The sequence below is a fragment of the Erpetoichthys calabaricus genome, chromosome 5, assembly GCF_900747795.2.
Source record: "Erpetoichthys calabaricus chromosome 5, fErpCal1.3, whole genome shotgun sequence".
NCBI classification, from domain to species: domain Eukaryota; kingdom Metazoa; phylum Chordata; class Cladistia; order Polypteriformes; family Polypteridae; genus Erpetoichthys; species Erpetoichthys calabaricus.
The window spans coordinates 208,331,472-208,350,613 of NC_041398.2; the positions used below are offsets into that span (position 1 = coordinate 208,331,472).

At 42.9% G+C, this 19,142-nt stretch overlaps 1 protein-coding gene across 3 annotated transcripts in view; it reads left to right on the top strand.

Annotated features, from left to right (window-relative positions):
• Positions 1–5,790: 5,790 nt before the first annotated feature.
• The window catches only part of LOC114652196 (guanine nucleotide-binding protein G(q) subunit alpha), a 634,881-nt gene continuing 621,529 nt past the window's right edge, over positions 5,791–19,142 (top strand). For all 3 annotated transcript variants that reach the window (XR_007935073.1, XR_007935072.1, XM_028802443.2), the window contains exon 1: positions 5,791–7,152. Coding sequence is in view for 1 of the 3 variants with exons in the window: in XM_028802443.2 (XP_028658276.1) it covers positions 7,017–7,152 (136 nt within the window). In the remaining 2 variants the exon portion in view is untranslated. The remainder of the gene's footprint in view (positions 7,153–19,142) is intronic.

The window sequence follows — 19,142 nt, forward strand, 5'->3', positions numbered from 1 at the left end:
TGAAAATAAACCTTTTTATTTTCATACAATTTTTTCAAGGCCCTTTCTTCTTGAGGTTTGATGTTGTTTCACCCCAAACCCCACAGGGCTACTTTTGAAGGTGCTTTGGCAGTTTTGTGCCTTTGGAACTCCGCAGTTCACAACATAAATATTCAGCCTGGATTTAAAAGCTGATAGAAGGATGTTAAGGATGGAGCTGCCAGGTAAGAGGAAAAGAGGAAGGCCTAAGAGAAGGTTTATGCATATGGTGAGAGAGGACATGCAGGTGATGGGTGTAACAGAACAAGATGAAGAGGGCAGGAAGATATGGAAAAAGATGATCCGCTTTGGGGACCCCTAACAGGAGCAGCCGAAAGAAGAAGAAGATTGAAGAGGCATCTCATATTAGCAGGCAGTTCATTCCACAGCTTCAGAGCCCTGTAACTGAAAGTTCAACCTCCCACTTTAATGTTATTAATGCTTGGGACCTTAAGTAGGCCAGCAACTTGAGATCTTAATGTGAACTCTGGTTTGTAAGTAATGAAAAGTTCAGATAGGTTTAAGGCTTTATATGTTGAAAAGAGAAAGAAAGAAAGAAAGAAAGAAAGAAAGAAAGAAAGAAAGAACAATACCTTCTGCACTTCAAAGAAATGCAGAATCCTGGTGCAGAAAGTACAGGTATGTTGAAGATCGTCTTTTCAATTGTTAGGTGACCTCACACTTTCTAGCAAACACCTGGCTGTACTTTGGCTACTTGTGTTACCTGACATCCCCCAAAGTCTTGTGTTTGAGTCATGCACTGCGTTTTTGATTTTGTGTTGCTGTGGCGTGTCCTTTTTCTCCTCAAAGCTATTTGATTCTAAATTTAGATGTTGCAGATGTTTAAATGGTAATTGGTTATTAGGGAAACCTTTGTGATGGCATTAGCACTGCTGAATTATGTTGTTCTGTATGGTAAAGCAAGCAAATTGCCTTTCTTTGGGTGTCAAGAAATTGTCATTTCTAATGTTCAGTTCAGAGTTCAAAAATGGGTAAAGTGAAACAGTTTTCTCAATAAATATATCAGCCTAAGTTTTTTTTTTCTAAAACAAGGTTATTCCATGTGACAGGTTGCCAAGAAACTGAAGATTTCATATAAAGCTGTTGCATTCTGAATGAAAGCACATACCCCAACTTGTCACTAGACCCACTGTGTCGAATTCCCTAAGACAAATCCTAAAAAAATAATAAAGAAGTACTTAACATTTATGATAGGTAATATGTCCAGTGGGGTCTGAGTTGTCTTTTGTCCTGGAACTCCAACCGATTTTGTTTTTTTTTCTCCAGCTTAATGTTTATTTAAGGCCAACTGAGCTTATCATCAGACTGTCATTTTTAGAGACTTAAAAAATCTGTTTTTAAGGACTCTGTTTCTCTTAATTGTATCTTTCTTATACAAGTGTGCATTATTTATTTATCTTTTGTATATCGATCGATCCATCCATCCATCCATTCTCTTCCGCTTATCCGAGGTCGGGCCGCGGGGGCAGCAGCTTGAGCAGAGATGCCCAGACTTCCCTCTCCCCGGCCACTTCTTCTAGCTCTTCCGGGAGAATCCCGAGGCGTTCCCAGGCCACTCGAGAGACATAGTCCCTCCAGCGTGTCCTGGGTCTTCCCCGGGGCCTCCTCCCGGTTGGACGTGCCCGGAACACTTCACCAGGGAGGCGTCCAGGAGGCATCCTAATCAGATGCCTGAGCCACCTCATCTGACTCCTCTCGATGCGGAGGAGCAGCGGCTCTACTCTGAGCCCCTCCCGGATGACTGAGCTTCTCACCCTATCTTTAAGGGAGAGCCCAGACACCCTGCGGAGGAAACTCATTTCAGCCGCTTGTATTCGCGATCTCGTTCTTTCGGTCACTACCCATAGCTCATGACCATAGGTGAGGGTAGGAACGTAGATCGACCGGTAAATTGAGAGCTTTGCCTTATGGCTCAGCTCCTTTTTCACCACGACAGACCGATGCAGAGCCCACATCACTGCGGACACCGCACCGATCCGCATGTTGATCTCACGCTCCATTCTTCCCTCACTCGTGAACACGACCCCAAGATACTTGAACTCCTCCACTTGAGGCAGGATCTCGCTCCCAACCCTGAGAGGGCACTCCACTCTTTTCCGGATGAGGACCATGGTCTCGGATTTGGAGGTGCTGATTCCCATCCCAGCCGCTTCACACTCAGCTGCAAACCGATCCAGAGAGAGCTGAAGATCACGGCCTGATGAAGCAAACAGGACAACATCATCTGCAAAAAGCAGTGACCCAATCCTGAGTCCACCAAACCGGACCCCCTCAACACCCTGGCTGCGCCTAGAAATTCTGTTCATAAAAGTTATGAACAGAATCAGTGACAAAGGGCAGCCCTGGCGGAGTCCAACTCTCACTGGAAACGGGTTCGACTTACTGCCGGCAATGCGGACCAAGCTCTGACACCGGTTGTACAGGGACTGAACCGCCCTTATCAGGGGGTCCGGTACTCCATACTCCCGGAGCATCCCCCACAGGATTCCCCGAGGAACACGGTCGAACGCCTTTTCCAAGTCCACAAAACACATGTAGACTGGTTGGGCGAACTCCCATGCACCCTCCAGGACCCTGCTAAGGGTGTAGAGCTGGTCCACTGTTCCGCGACCAGGACGAAAACCACACTGTTCCTCCTGAATCCGAGGTTCGACTATCCGACGGACCCTCCTCTCCAGAACCCCCGAATAGACTTTTCCAGGGAGGCTGAGGAGTGTGATCCCTCTGTAGTTGGAACACACCCTCCGGTCCCCCTTCTTAAAGAGGGAGACCACCACCCCGGTCTGCCAATCCAGAGGCACTGTCCCTGATGTCCATGCGATGTTGCAGAGGCGTGTCAACCAAGACAGTCCTACAACATCCAGAGCCTTGAGGAACTCCGGGCGTATCTCATCCACCCCCGGGGCCCTGCCACCAAGGAGTTTTTTGACCATCTCGGTGACCTCAGTCCCAGAGATGGGGGAGCCCACCTTCGAGTCCCCAGGCTCTGCTTCCTCATTGGAAGGCATGTTATTGGGATTGAGGAGGTCTTCGAAGTACTCCCCCCACCGACCCACAACGTCCCAAGTCAAGGTCAGCAGCGCACCATCACCACCATATACAGTGTTGACACCATACTGCTTCCCCCTCCTGAGACGCCGGACGGTGGACCAGAATCTCCTCGAAGCTGTCCGAAAGTCGTTCTCCATGGCCTCCCCAAACTCCTCCCATGCCCGAGTTTTTGCCTCAGCAACCACCGAAGCCTCATTCTGCTTGGCCTCCCGGTACCTATTAGCTGCCTCCAGAGTCCCACAGGACAAAAGGGACCGGTAGGACTCCTTCTTCAGCTTGATGGCATCCCTCACCGCCGGTGTCCACCAATGGGTTCGGGCATTGCCGCCACGACAGGCACTGACCACCTTATGGCCACAGCTCCGGTCAGCCGCCTCAACAATAGAGGCACAGAACATGGCCCATTCGGACTCAATGTCCCTCACCTCCCTCGGGACATGGTCAAAGTTCTGCCGGAGGTGGGAGTTGAAGCTACTTCTGACAGGGGGCTCTGCCAGACGTTCCCAGCAGACCCTCACAACACGTTTGGGCCTACCAGGCCTGACCGGCATCCTCTCCCACCATCGAAGCCAACTCACCACCAGGTGGTGATCAGTTGACAGCTCCGCCCCTCTCTTCACCCGAGTGTCCAAGACATGTGGCCGCAAGTCCGACGACACGACCACAAAGTCGATCATCGAACTGAGGCCTAGGGTGTCCTGGTGCCAAGTGCACATATGAACACCCCTATGCTTGAACATGGTGTTCGTTATGGACAATCCGTGACGAGCACAGAAGTCCAATAACAAAACACCACTCGGGTTCAGATCGGGGGGGCCATTCCTCCCAATCACGCCCTTCCAGGTCTCACTGTCATTGCCCACGTGAGCATTGAAGTCTCCCAGCAGTACGAGGGAGTCCCCAGATGGTATGCCCTCTAGCACACCCTGCAGGGACTCCAAAAAGGGTGGGTACTCCGAACTGCTGTTCGGCGCATACGCATAAACAACAGTTAGGACCCATCCCCCCACCCGAAGGCGGAGGGAGGCTACCCTCTCGTCTACTGGGGTAAACCCCAATGAACAGGCTCCAAGTCGGGGGGCAATAAGTATACCCACACCCACTCGGCGCCTCTCACCGGGGGCAACTCCAGAGTGGTAGAGAGTCCAGCCCCTCTCAAGGAGATTGGTTCCAGAGTCCAAGCTGTGCGTCGAGGTGAGCCCGACTATATCTAGCCGGAACCTCTCGACCTCACGCACTAGCTCAGGCTCCTTCCCCTTCAGAGAGGTGACATTCCACGTCCCAAGAGCCAGCTTCTGTAGCCGAGGATCGGACCGCCAAGGTCCCCGCCTTCGGCCACCACCCAACTCACACTGCACCCGACCTCCTTGGCCCCTCCCATAGGTGGTGAGCCCATGGGAAGGAGGACCCACGTTGCCTCTTTGGGCTGTGTCCGGCCAAGCCCCATGGGTGCAAGCCCGGCCACCAGGCGCTCGCCATCGAGCCCCACCTCCAGGCCTGGCTCCAGAGGGGGGCCCCGGTGACCCGCGTCCGGGCGAGGGAAAACGCCGTCCAAATTTTTTATTCGTCATAGGAGGTTTGTATAACCGCTCTTTGTCTCATCCCTCACCTAGGACCAGTTTGCCTTGGGTGGCCCTATCAGGGGCATAAAGCCCCGGACAACAGAGCTCCTAGGATCATTGGGACACGCAAACCCCTCCACCACGATAAGGTGGCGGTTTGAGGAGGGGCTTTTGTATACCATTTATTCATTATTATTCAACATTTAATTTATTTTTCTTTGCATATCACTACTTCTTTGGCCTGTTGTAAAGCACTTTGAGATGTGTCCTTTGTATGAACGTTTGCTATAGAAATAAATATTGTAATTTGTTTTTTGAGAGGAACAGGACAAACTGGATCTAACCAGGACAAAAACACACAGGGGCAAGACCCAGATATTCAACTACATAAGAAGGAGAAGGACATCAGAATCTGTAGTTTGAGAAACAAATGCCTTACAATGTCTGTTTGTTTCAACCTTTTTATTTTATAGTTTCATACATAGCTTTTTTATATTAAAACCCCACTTCTAAGGCCAGCATCTTTAGGTTTGTTATATCTTTTCCTAATACTGCACATAATACTCCAGATGAGGCCTCTCTGGTGTTGTGTAGCTTAAGAAAATCAGGCTTTGTAATCTACCATCCTATTAACTGTCTTAATCGCTTCTGTAAACTGTTTTACTGTGGACAGTTCCAATCCACTTTTAGTCCTTAGTCCTTCTTATCAGGCATGCTTTCAAGTTTCAAGTATTCATAACTAACACGTTTACTTCCAATGTGCAGTGCATTTACATTATGAAGTCCCTCTGTGATAATTCTGCTGATTCTTATTACTGCTGATAATATTATGGTGCAATGTCAATCCAACAGGACATCAGCAGCACCGGAAAGGGGGATAGGCGGCAATAACCTAATTAAAAAAATCAAAATATTTGAAATACGTATTTTGTTAGATTGTATGGTGCCAAAAGTTAATTTATGGACTTACACCCCATCCAGAGTTGCTCCTCTGTTATCCGTAAAAGTTCATTAACATTATCACACTATTTTATAAATAAAGAAGCCAATTTTCCGACCATCCATTCATCCATCCACTTTCTGGAGCCGCGTTAAAGAAGCTTAAGTGTTGCGGGGTTGAGGGGGCGTTGTGAAAAAAAAAATGAAATAAACTGAAGATGAGCCGTCGGATATTCGTCAGTTCAGTTGTTCCCCGAAGACGAAGACACGAATGTTCGTTTCGTATCCATCTGCACGTCAGATTCCCGTCCCGTTAGCCCCCTGCGCACGGCACACCAAATCCACAGGTTACGATGAATCCTCCTTCTGCGCGCTGCCGTGTTTTGCTTTCGAGTTGTGTTTCAACGTTTCTCCTCCCCGTTCCCTAACGTCACTTTGCTAGGAGTGGATGCTGTGTATAATAAAAGTACACGCATGGAGTAGAGGAAAGGCTGAAAAGAAAAAAAATCTTTATTAGTACCATCTTGCTTTAAAAAGAAAAACTGGACCGCTAACAAACATCCTCAGCGTGGAAGCGCTTTGACAAGGACGTTTTCTGTTGCGTTACCGCCGCGTGTGATTTCAGACGCGTGCTGAGGATTATTATTATTTTGTATAATATTTATTTTCCCTAGGATTCCCAGCTGGAAATAACTGTATTCCTGTCTAGTGGATTGGAGTAGAGGTCCGCCATATTCTGCCTTACCACGCCCGGGGAGCCGAGCCATTGAAAAAAAAAAAGAAGGCTGGGTATTTTTTCCTCCGTTCACAGGCGCAAGGCGACTATATATTTATGCATATCAATAATAATTCTTTCACGTAGGGCGTTGCATCAGCGTTCGCAAGACTACAAGCAGGAACATCGTTGTGAAAATCAGCGGGGTAAAGAAAGAAATGCTTAATAAGATTAGGTCCTGAAAGGCTACGGAGGCAGCGTTTCTAAAAAGGATCTGTTGCTCAAACTGAGAAGGAAAAGCAGATTAGCCCTATTACGGTTTTAATAGTGTTCGCAGGAGGCTCTTCAGATTTGCTGCTTGGGGATCACCTTAAATACCAGCCAGCGCCAGCCCAGCGATCTACGGCTTTTTAACATTGGATTATTATTGTTATCATTTTATTTCCTGACTTTATTTGGTCAGTATTATTTTTTTTTTAATTTTGACTCTGCCGTCAGTGATTACATGTTGTTCAAGGATCAAGACTGAAAGAGAATTGATCTTTTAGCCCTGCCGAGGATTTCGCGTCTTGATCTCTCTTTTTTAATAGATCATTCTCACTACATTGTATGTTCGCCAGGCACGCGCAAGACAAAAGGCCGTAGCTCGAGGGGACGTTGTGGTTTGGATTTTTTTTTTCTTTTTTTCCCCCCCTTTTTTTTTTGGAAGAATGACCCTGGAGTCCATCATGGCGTGCTGCCTTAGTGAGGAGGCAAAGGAAGCGAGACGGATCAACGACGAGATCGAAAGGCAGCTTCGCCGGGACAAGAGGGACGCTCGCCGGGAACTGAAGCTACTGCTACTCGGTAAGAAAGGACGGGGAGCCGCTGCGATGCGTGCTGCGGGGGAGCTGTACTAGCTGACGGGCAGGCCAACAGCTCGCTGGCTTGCCTGCCCATAACGGGCGATCCTTGCACATGCAGGCTTGCAGGCATGCTTTTTATCGGCTGTCTTTCTTGTTGTTTTTCGTTTGCAGACGGAAAAGGTTGATTCTTTGTCATCCTTGGTTGCGTTTCATCTCTCCGATCAATCCGGAGTTTGGCTGCGTGTACATTTGATTTTACTTGCGGGTTTGTTCAAGTCTCATTGCTCCTCGGTACATCGGAACGGTTAAAAACTGCGAGCACCAAGACAACTGACATTGAGGGTGCATTTCGAAAAACTGACAGCTTTCCTGTGACTGCCCTTTATCGATTAGCCTTGGTGCTCTCTTAACTGTGGTGTGCGATCTTTTATGGGCACAGGCTTCTGCTGGGGTTTAGTAGGAAGTGTTGGATTGAAGGTATGGTCAAGCCTTCTGCTCCCGATTTCTTTTCCTTGCGAATATTTGATCAATTCAGACACCCGATGAATTACTTAATCATCTGACCGACAAGATTGTTGTTCGATGACTTGACGTCAGTTGAGTGTGTAGGTGTAAATGTATCCACATTAATAATGACCCGAAAAAAAGAGAGGCCTTGATCACCCCACATCAGGGTAAAAGTTTGGGAAAGATCAACTGGTTAATTAGTTAATCAGCTTGTTAATCTGCGAATGAATAAATGAAAGTGTTAAACCTAACTGCGTTTACTGTATATTAGTATATATAGTGACTTGGAGATTAACACTTTGGGCTGTATCATGTATGACCTCAGGTTCAAGGCCCACCTGTGACTCCCCCCATGACCCTGAGCAAGTCACTTGACCTGTCTATAAACCAGTTGTTGGAGAAAAAAATATCAAGGGTTGTATCATTGTGATACACAAGTGTGTGTGTGTGGATACAAACCTTGCCAAAAAATAAATAAAAAGTAAATGTAATTAAGTTAATGTAGAATGAAACCTAAAGAGAGGCCTTGGCAGCTCTGGAACAGAGCAATATCTGTGTCACAGTTTGATCGATCAGTCCATCACATCAGTAATTTATGATCATTTTAATTGACGTAAACATGCATGGGTGCGTCAGAAGAAATTGGGACCCTGGCCTTCTTCGAATAGTGCAAGGCTCATGTCACACTTTTAAGTGAGTGATCATTCAGTTCATAAATAACACCTCGTCTGGTTAATTTATAACTATTTTGTTGTTGTCGTAAAGACACTTGGATGTATGTATATAGCAAGAATATTGATCTTCACAAAGAAAAGAGCTGATATTCCACGAGCTGCTCAAGTACTGTATATCTCATATTTTCACTGATGAGGTAATTTATTGCCTGATTGTGAATGAAAGGATTGCTGCCTTAAACGCCTGTGACTACACAGTAGTAGTACAAGTCAGAAAAAAAATAAATGTATACAGCCAAGGACACGACTAAGCAGCATTAATTCAATCAATAAATCAACTGGGTCATTTACAAAGAAGTGAGCCAAGATGTGTGTATATTGTTATTACTTTTATCCAAGGTTACTTGACATTTTAAGATATAACATCCTTAATAATAATAATAATATGCATTTATATACATTATATACATGCATAATATACATTAGACTCCTTTCCTAGTAAGTTTTGCAAGTTTTTGTGTCAAAATTTGAGTAAATGAATCAATCGGTCACTCTTTTATAAATTAATGATACGCAGTAGGAGCAAACATTCGAAGAACACCTCCGAATGGTACAAGTACTGTATCTGTGTCACATTTTTTGACAAGTAAGTTAGTCATTCATCTGTACATCTGATGGTTTTATCTACAAGTGAATGAATTTCTGCCTTAATTCCAGATGAGGTGTATATTATGAAAATAGAAATCAAATCAAAGCTAGGACAGTTCCAGATTTGTATCATACTTTTGAATGTTCAATTGAGCAAACATGAAAGCCTTTGTAAATTATAATGATTTAATTGATTTCTTAAAGCCTATTGCTCATATACAATAACGGTATAAATAAAACAGAAGAAAGGCAGGCCTTGGTTACCCTTTGAGTGGTGCTAGTGTGTTTGTCACACTTGGATTGGTGAATTGATTAGTCAGTCACTCAGATGAATCACCTGATTTTTGTGAATGAACCATTTGCTTCTTTAGGCTCCGGTGAGTTTACACAGTAGGAATACAGATCAGAAGAAAATGAAAGGCCTAGGTCACCCCGAGGTTTGTGTTTTTACCACCATTATGAGCAGTCAGTCAGTCAATCAATCAGTCAATGGCTTGACTAATTTGTAAACGATTGATTGATGAATGAAATGCCGCCTTAAAACTCTTTGCCTGTCTCTGTTAGGAATACTGATCAAACATTTATCTTTCTTAGAATCCTTCCAGGATTGTTACAATCTTTTTGAACGGGTGACTGATCTTTAAATTTGTCACTTACATGTGTGAGTTTGCATTGCTGCGTGGAGCTATATGAATAATCTTTTATATGAAGTGGAAACCATAACTTTTAAAAATATGAAGATGAGGTTTTGGGACAAGTTAGCAATTAACTAACTAAATAAGCTTGATGGACTTAATGGTCACCTGTTTAATTTTTAATAATAATAATTTTTTGCATTTATATAGCGCTTTTCTCACTACTCAAAGCACTCAGCAATTGCAGGTTAAGGACCTTGCTCAGGGGCCCAACAGAGCAGAGTCCCTATTGGCATTTACAGGATTTGAACCGGCAACCTTCCGATTGCCAGTGCAGATCCCTAGCCTCAGTGCGGATTACGACAAAAAGAGAGGTTTTGGTTTTTCTAGAAAAAAATTCAGCAATATTTGGGGTTAAAAAAAAAAGTACATTTTCATTTATTAGCATGTGCGATTGTCTTGAATGAAGAGAATTGAAGAAAGAAAGAGAGAGGAAGAGAATTAAAAGTGGCAATAAAAGCAAACATGTACTTCACATACTGTACACCTGGCCTAGGCCTGAGTCAGATTGGTGGATCAATAAGCACAAAACTCTTGTTCACTCCTTTTTCCTGCTGTGCTGATCAGTGCCTGGAGGAGGTGCTCTTTTAACCTCCCTTTGACCAGTTTTCATGCCTGGGTTGTAATGTAGGAATGAAAAGCTTCTCAAGACTCATTCAGGAATGTTTTTATTGTATACATGCAGTTTGTTTGGTGGCTTATTTGAAGAAATCACCTGTTTAACAATTCTTTTTAGTTCATTTATTTTTCATGACTAGGGTGTGTTGATATTAATAATGATGATGATTATAATAGATTTTATTTATGTGGCACACTTAGGTGCTTTACAAATCATAATAATTTAAACAATTAATACAAATAGCATTATTTAAAGCTCTATATAAAAAATTAAATTTTAACAGAATAAAACAGAAGTAAAGATGACTTATTATACATTACTAGGGGGTTCGCCCCCTGCTCGCGAGCCACTTCACTTCTCTGCCGCTCACATTGTGAAGAGGGGGGCTGAACACACCCCAAGGAGATGTGGTCGCTCCTCCGAAACCCCCTCTTAAACAGTGATACAATGGGAAACAAATAGTGTTTTTTTTGTTTTTTTTTTTTAACCTCCTCTGTAGTCGATCAGCTGCTGGCTTGCTTCCGTGCCGCGTGATCTGCATCTTGTGCGGCGCTTCGAACATTTAAAAGCCTGTACAGCAGCTGTCCTATTCTTTGTCTTTTATTTCCGGCCCTGGGCATAGTTAAATCTCTTGGCACAAAGTCTCGTCTTGTGGGACATGAGTTCTTGATGTTTTTTAGTTTATAATTTAAAAACGGAATAAGAATCTTAAAATCGAACAACATCACATTAAAGTTCGATAAATCCTGAAACGAATGATACCAAACATACATATGTAGGTTTTAAAATAAGCCCGATTTAAAGCGTGACATAGAAACGTCACATAAAATTGTTGCACTTTTAGGCTTAGGATTTTTATATATATATATTTATATATACGGTATATATCTATACTAATAAAAGGCAAAGCCCTCACAGACTCACTCATCACTAATTCTCCAACTTCCCGTGTAGGTGGAAGGCTGAAATTTGGCTGGCTCATTCCTTACAGCTTACTTACAAAAGTTAAGCAGGTTTCATTTCGAAATTCTATGCGTAATGGTCATAACGGTCGACAACGTCCGCCATGTTAAACTTTCTTATTTATGGCCCCATCTTCACGAAATGTGTTTGCCAGCTTCACTGCACTAACCGAAACCAATGTACGTACTTATTTCGGTGGTATGACGCCACTGTCGGCTGCCATATTGAACTTTCCAACGGTCTTTGTTAGTTATGGGCCCATCTTCAAGAAATTTGGTACACGGGTTCCCAGCGCTAACTGAATCCTAGTTACGTACATATATACGTCCATAGCCTGCAGCTCAGTCGCCGTGTGAAGCGGCGTTGGGTCCCCCATCCCCACGCCTCCCACGTAGTTGGCAGCCTGCCTATATAAGGCCGTCCGTCGCTCCAGTCTCTTCATTCCCTTCCTTGCTTCGCCACGGTATTCACGTCTCCCTGCTGATAACTGCAGCCTTTTTATTTAATCCACGGCTTCTCCGCTGTTTTATTGTTCGTTTATTACGATTATAGTTATTGTGTAGGTATTTTAGACTTAGTTTACATTGTTCAGGTACCCATTTCCTTTATCATTCCAACCGTACCCCCATTAACATGTCTATCGAGGTGATCACCATCCTTTCAAACAACTGTCACTTACTGAGTGGTTTCCATGCCCGGAGATGGCGACTGCCTTTTCCATCCTCTGTGTTACATATTGCACGGCCATATCAGGCTCATTCTTGATATCCGGAGGAACATTGTGTCTTATGTATTGAATGACTGGGACAGGTTCAAGGTGTGGACTGATGATGGTACAAGAGATAATTATACTACACAGGAGCACTATAAGAGTGAAATGCTTAAGCCCTTCACCTATGGTTCTGCATGTGAGTTGATGGCTGCCGCTGAATTGTTCGGTTGTCGCTTTCAAGTGTACCGAAATGGCCAAATATTTCACACCTTTTGACAACCGCCAATGCCTCTTAAACATCTTAGATTCACAGGTGATGATTTGAGTAGTGGACACTTTGATGTTTATGAATGTTTAAACTCTCAAAAGCTGGATGCAAAGTTATCGATGAAACCCATTTCAATTCAAATGCCTCCAATTTCCAGTAAGATTCTGCTTCGCAATGACAATTAATAAGTCTCGGGGACAGACCCTACAAAAAGTTGGCATTGATTTGAGGCAAGATTGCTTTTCACATGGCCAACTATACGTTGCATGCTCAAGAGTAAGTTCAGCGCACAGCTTGGTCATATTACAGCCGGAGGGCCGAACTGACAACGTGGTATACAAAGAGATCCTTAACAAATACTTATTGGTATATATTCCCTCAGTTTAAAAAGGTTTACTTTTCTTCATAATAAAAATTTTAAAGCAGTACTTCGCCGCTGCAAAGCGCGGGTATTTTGCTAATATATATATAATATAATGTATATAATATGGAGTAGATTTAAAGCACATTGAAACAAATAAAAAAAAAACAAAAAAAAAAACTTATCTGTCAGAGTTTGGACAGACAGTGGGAGTTTGTTTCATAGGAGAGGCCCAGTAGTACAAAAGACTCGGTAGCCTGTTGCTCAGTCTCATCCATTGACCAGCCAGGTGACTAGAGGGCACAAACACAAATATGTAACAGATATACTGTATAAGTGTTCAGTAAATCTGGAAGATGATCGGGCAATACCAGCAATGCGTTTGTAAACTTAAGAGAAGGATCTTAAAATGTATAGGTAACCAGTGCAAGGTTGCTAAAATTTGGGTTATATAAATGAATTTGTTAAAACCCATGCAGCACTGTTTTGGACATACTATAACCTCTAAATGGACTCTCCAGGGAGACTAACAAATAGGGAATTACAATAGTCAAGACGAGGGGCCTGAAAGCATGAACTAACTTCTTGGTGTCATGCATTTGTAGGAAAAATCCAATTCTTGAAGTATTCTGTAAATGATACAAAGTGTAGAGTCTTGTTTAACCTCAAAATTTGTAACCAAGGATGAGACAATTAGGTGAGTGTCAATAGTGATATATTTTATGCTGGACTCTTTTTACCTGCCAAGGCGTGCCCACAAGTCTAACTTCTGACTTACTGCTGTTTAACCGCAGATAATTCTTATTCATTACACAATCTCTGCTTGTCTGTCCACACTGTTGTGCTAGTTAGCTGGGTTAAAAGGAATATCCCATCTGTCTGTGCAGTTTTAACATCTGTTTGACCAGTTTTCATGTCTGGGTTGTAATACAAGAAAGAAAAGTTTCTCAAGACTCATTCACAAGGACTACTACAGTATGTGTCGCTTGGGTTTGATGGATTGTTTCACGAAATCCCATGTTTGCCAGTCTTTTCATCCTTCCAGACTGTCGTGCTAGTTAGCTATGCTAAGGGCAGTGCCCCACCTGCCTGTGTGACTGGTAGTGATGTCACCCATACAGGAGATTGTCACCATTGATATTAGCACAGCCTATAATAAATCATGCAGAAGTAACCGTCTGCAACTATCATGAAAAGAAGAAGAACAGCTATCTGGCTTTAAATGATTTGAATAAAGTAGTTCGTGTGCTTGCCAACATTAGCTGAGGCTAAAGAGTTTGTCTTTTGCCAGGTGCAGGTGTTCTCAGCCGTTTTGGCACCAGCTGCCTGTTTGATACTGTGCCCCAAGCCATATAATTTGTTATATAGTTCACAGAATTAAAGGTTTTATAATTTTACTTTTTTTTTCCCCCAAAAGAAATTTGAAAAGCATTTAAATGCATTGTCATTTTTGTGCATTGTGGCCATGTCGTATCATACTGTTTTAAAATCAAGTTTATCCTTTCAAGTAATTAAAGTCTTTCTACAGCTGGAATTTTCCTCACTACTGGAGCCTTATCAAGGCTTATGAAGACTACCTGAAATGACCAAGTATGGCTCTGTTTTCTTACACAATCTGATTTGACTGTGTGGCTGAAATATGGAAAAAGGGCACCAGTACTACTTCCCTGGCTGCCTCTTTTGAAATTATAAAGCCCCTTTGTCTTTGGACGCTTTTTGAACTTTCAGAAATGAGCAAGGCACTGATAATGCAGTCACTTCTGGCCAACATTTTGTCATCATGTCACAGCAGAGGGTAATGTGTTTGTGTGTTTATTCATTCATGAGAGGGATTGTATGTCCCTATTTTGCACAGTATGTGAGCATTCTATATGATCATCCCTGCTGTTGAATTTGCTACTATAGTCCTTTCACATACACTTCCATGTAGATGGAATTCTCAGGCGTAAGTGAAGTCCCATCCAATGCATTACATGTGGAGTGGACCTCCTTGCCCTGCTCTCCCATTTTTAACTCAAGGCTGCAAATACTTGACTCTGTAATGGGGAATTTTCAGTTCAGTTCAAATAATTTTATTTTTGTATAGCTCTCATCACTGACTGCAGGTCAGGTAGATACAAATACAAACTTTACAAATTCTTAATTACATAATGACTACACATTAAAGACACAGGTTTGTTTAAAAAGACAGGAAACAAAGTGGTGCAGTGGCAGTGTTGCTGCTTCGTATTAAAGAGATCATGGGTTTGTATCCTCATTGCATGGAGAGCGCTATATAAATGTAAAGAATTTATTATTATGAAGTGATTTGAAAATGATTAACATAATGGAGTTCAATAGTATCTGTCTAGTAATTCATTGTGGATCTATAGTTTTTTTTTTCCATCCCTGTACAATTTAACAGCTTTGTTTCGATTTACAAGGCTTGAGTGCAAATTGTGGTTAGCCTAGTTCTGTTGGGTTTTGCAGTTAATAAATATTCCTCCTTACTTTAAACTTATTAGGCACTCCTAATGTTTATGTTCAAGTTGTGTTTACAGCATGTGTGGCCTATAATAATGTGTGTGTATATCATGCCATTATTATTATTATTATTTTTTTAAAACTGGTCAATATTAACTGCAGTTACAGGACGGTTTGACACCTCAGCACCACACTATTTTGAATGGAATGGAACAGTGTGAGATTTTTTTTACAGTGGCAGGAATGCCAATCCTGCCACTGACCCCCAATTTTAAGTTGGAGGACCTGCTTACAGGGCTGGATGCGAGTTAATATCACACACTGGATGGAGCAATTACAGGTTAAGGGCCTTGCTCAAGGGCCAAACGGAGTGGAATCACTTCTGGCATTTACGGGATTAGAACCTGCAACCTTCTGATTGTCAGCGCAGATCCCTAGCTTCAGAGTCACCACTCCGCCCGTATTAAAAAAAGAAAAAAAGTGTGTTAAACACAATTCGAGTCTTCCTCAGACCGGTGTCCTCTGAGGAGACTGACTAAGATGGCGGCTTCTCCGGTAAGGACATGTATGGGGAGGAAGAGGTGGGTCCAGGTGGGTAGACCCCAGAAGAGGAGAGCTGTCTGTCTTCCTTTCTGCAAAAGGAGGAAAATGCAGGCCCTTATCGCACAGCACCAACCCCTGTCTCGGCTGAGAATTACCATCACCAAAGCCCTTCAACTGTCTGCCATAAACTTTGAATTGTGCAGTTTTTGGAGCTTTCTTGATGTTTATTCCAGGAAATTCCAGGAAGCCTTCCTGTTGCTGTATTTTCTAGTCATTTTTGTAGACTTCATGTTGGGTTTATGTTTGCACATTCTTGTCTGCCCTTTTTTTCTTTTTTTTTTTCGTTTCTGGGTACTTCTGTTTTTTCTCCACATCCTGATGAGTGTTTGGTACTCCATTTGACTGATATGAATGAGTGTGTGAGTGTGTGATTGCGCCCTTTAATGGTGTGACATAAAAATCAAGGTTGCTTCCTCCGATATGCCAGCAAACACTGGACAAGTCATGACTTTTTCCTGTTCTCTTTTGCCGTTTCAAACCACTGGCTGTTAACAGAAACTTTGGAGAACTTGAATTGAAATAAGCAGGGATTGTGTAATATACAGTGACCCCCGTCTATCGCGGAAGTTACGTTCCAGACTCACTCACGATAGGTGAAAATAGATATAGAAAGATCACTTTTTTTTTTTTTTTTTTATAGTTTAAGCCTTAAAATACCCATCCCACACGCTTTAAACACATGTAAACTTATTAAAACGCACTTTGTAAACGCATATGATATGTGGATGTCGGACTAAGGATATGAGTAACATCTCTCTATTATAAAACATTTTAACATCACGCAAGACAAGGCAGTGAGACGGAAGGACAGCTGCTGTACAGGCTTTTAAATGAGCCATCTGACAAGCAGAACAAGCATCTTGGCAGAAGCAGCACAAAGCCAGCGCAAAGTCCACTTCTCCTTAGTGTGCATTCAGCTCCCCTGTTCACAACGTGAAGTGGCAGGAGCGCAGCGGTGGGTTTGAGCGAAGTGATTGAGACCAGATCATCTCGGACAGACACTTTGACGACACGTCCTACTTACAAACAATATAAAACAAGTTCACTGACATCTAATCTAGCAGTTGTTGGAATGCTTTTGACGAGAAGCAGAACACACAGCTTGCCAGGAGCAGCTGCAGAAACCCAGCAGATGATCCGAGCACTTCTCCTTGGCATGTGTTCAGCCCTCAACCCCCCCTCCCTCCTCCTCCTCCTTCTCCTTCAGAATGCGCAGAGCGATAAGCAGAACAGGCATCTTGGTAGAAGCAGCACAAAGCCAGTAGCTGATCTGTCCACTTCTGCTTAGCGTGCGTTCAGCTCCCCCCCTTCACAAAGTGAGCGGCAGAGACGCGAAGTGGCAAAAGGACAGCTGCTGTACAGGCTTTTAAGTAATTGACGCAAAGCGCAACAAGCACAACACACAGCTGGCCAGCAGCAGCAGCAGCAAGACACCAGCTGAACCGATCGCATCTCTTTGGTGTGCGTTCAGACCCCCCTTTCACAGCACGAGCAGCGTTATAAGTGCAGTGAGAAAGAGATGTAACCACGCCAGGGGCAATAAATAAAGGACAAATATTGTTTTTTACAAAAGTTTTAAAGTAAGAATTAAAATAATGCATATGTAACAATTCCCATGAAAATAACAATCTCTTTAAATTGTTTATCTGGTAAACCAAACCTGGGGGTGGGCGAGTAAAGCGAGCAGGGGGCTCTGCCCCCTAGTAATAATAATAGAATTAATAAATCCGCGATGTAGCGAGGGCGTGATAGCTGAACCGGATCACTGTACTGTATGTACAGGCTGCGCATCCTTAAACCGAAATGCCTGGGACCAGAAGTATTTAGGATATTTTGGAATATTTGCATTCACACCATGAGATAGCTTGAGGATGAGTATGACAGTCTGGGTTGGCTCCATGCTTCGCTGATAGTCATAACTGAGATGAGCCAATCAAATGAGGACACACACATACAGCAAGGGATAGGTGCAAAAGGTGAATGGAGCTTTTATTAAAACAATCCAAAAACAGAGTCTAAATAAATAGTGTAGTGTATTCATCGTCGGCAAATAAATAATCCAATAGAAATGGTGCAACAGTGGAGGTTAAAAAGAAGTCAGTAAATAATCAGTAAAATCAAGGTTAAAATTCTCAGGCAGGAAGCTAAATTCCATTCCTCGGTGCATCCCTTTTAAAATCTGATGTCTCCTCTACTTATCCCACACAGGGGGAATTTTGGATTTTGGAGCATTTCAGACTTTGGAATTTCGGATTAAGGATTTTCAACCTGCATATGATTATTATTATTTTTTATTGCTTCTGCTTAGGAGATGATTTGGTTGCTAATGAGCTTAGAAACGAGGAACAATTGCCAAATCACCTTCTTCCCTTTTATGTGTAATCAGACAAGACTGGGAGTGTAGCTGTCATCAATTTGGATGAATCATCAAATATGGCAACACACAGGCATGTAAGGAAGATCTGTCATTATCAATACTTAATAGAGTGCCTTTCATAATAAACCTCACAAGTCAAAGCATTTTGCTCATAGTTAGGAAAAAAAAAGAATAACTAAATTATTACTTGGATGAAACGACAGGGATTAGCCACTTTCACCATTTTAAGGCTATCACAGGAATTTACAGTACCTGTCAATCGCTAGGTGGGGAGCAAGTGTGAAAAATGAGCTTCAGCCAGCTTGGGCAAAGCCAGACAGTATTTGTGCAGATTGATGGTTTGATTGTTCTTCCTCACATTCATTTAAATCATGATGGCATAGAAATATGATCATTCTATTGTAGTTTTTTGCAAAGACCAGTTTTATTTCTCAAACAAATCCTCCTTTGAATCTCTGGAAATGTTAAATTAGCAGCTTATAAATCATTTTACTTATTGTGGTAGAATTCAAACATTGTAAAACATTTTTGTAAAATGTGTCATCTTAATATATTCATGTTAAGGTTATTCTGTTCATTTTTATCTGAAAACAAACCATGCCAGCCCTAGGGTTCCCACCTGAAAACTCCTTCCACCTTTGAAAGGTGTAGTCACCTAAATGTATCCATCACACCCACAGTCATTCATGTGACCAATTGATCACCAATGATGCTGCTTTTAGTTATCTGTGGCGAGTTTGAGTGGATTCAATGAGTGGCATGTGATGCAGATCCTCTACAGTAAGTGAGCTGTGCTCCCGTTTTCTTATCAATAATGATGCTTTGTTTGTGGAGTTCAGGTGGAGGTTTGTAAAATGTAAGTGTCTGAAGTATGGCTGTGGTGGAGAGTCCTTGGAAGATGACACCAGACCATCATGGGACCCTCCTTGTAAGATGGATGTGTAAAATAGTATGTAGGTGAGTAACCTTTTAAGCACAAAAACCACAGTGTACTGTCCTGCCTGAACAGTACAGTGGCACAGGCTGCCACCTCACAGATGTAGTGTTCTGGGTTTAAATGCCCCACCCAGGCATTGTCCATGTGGAGTAACTATGTTCATC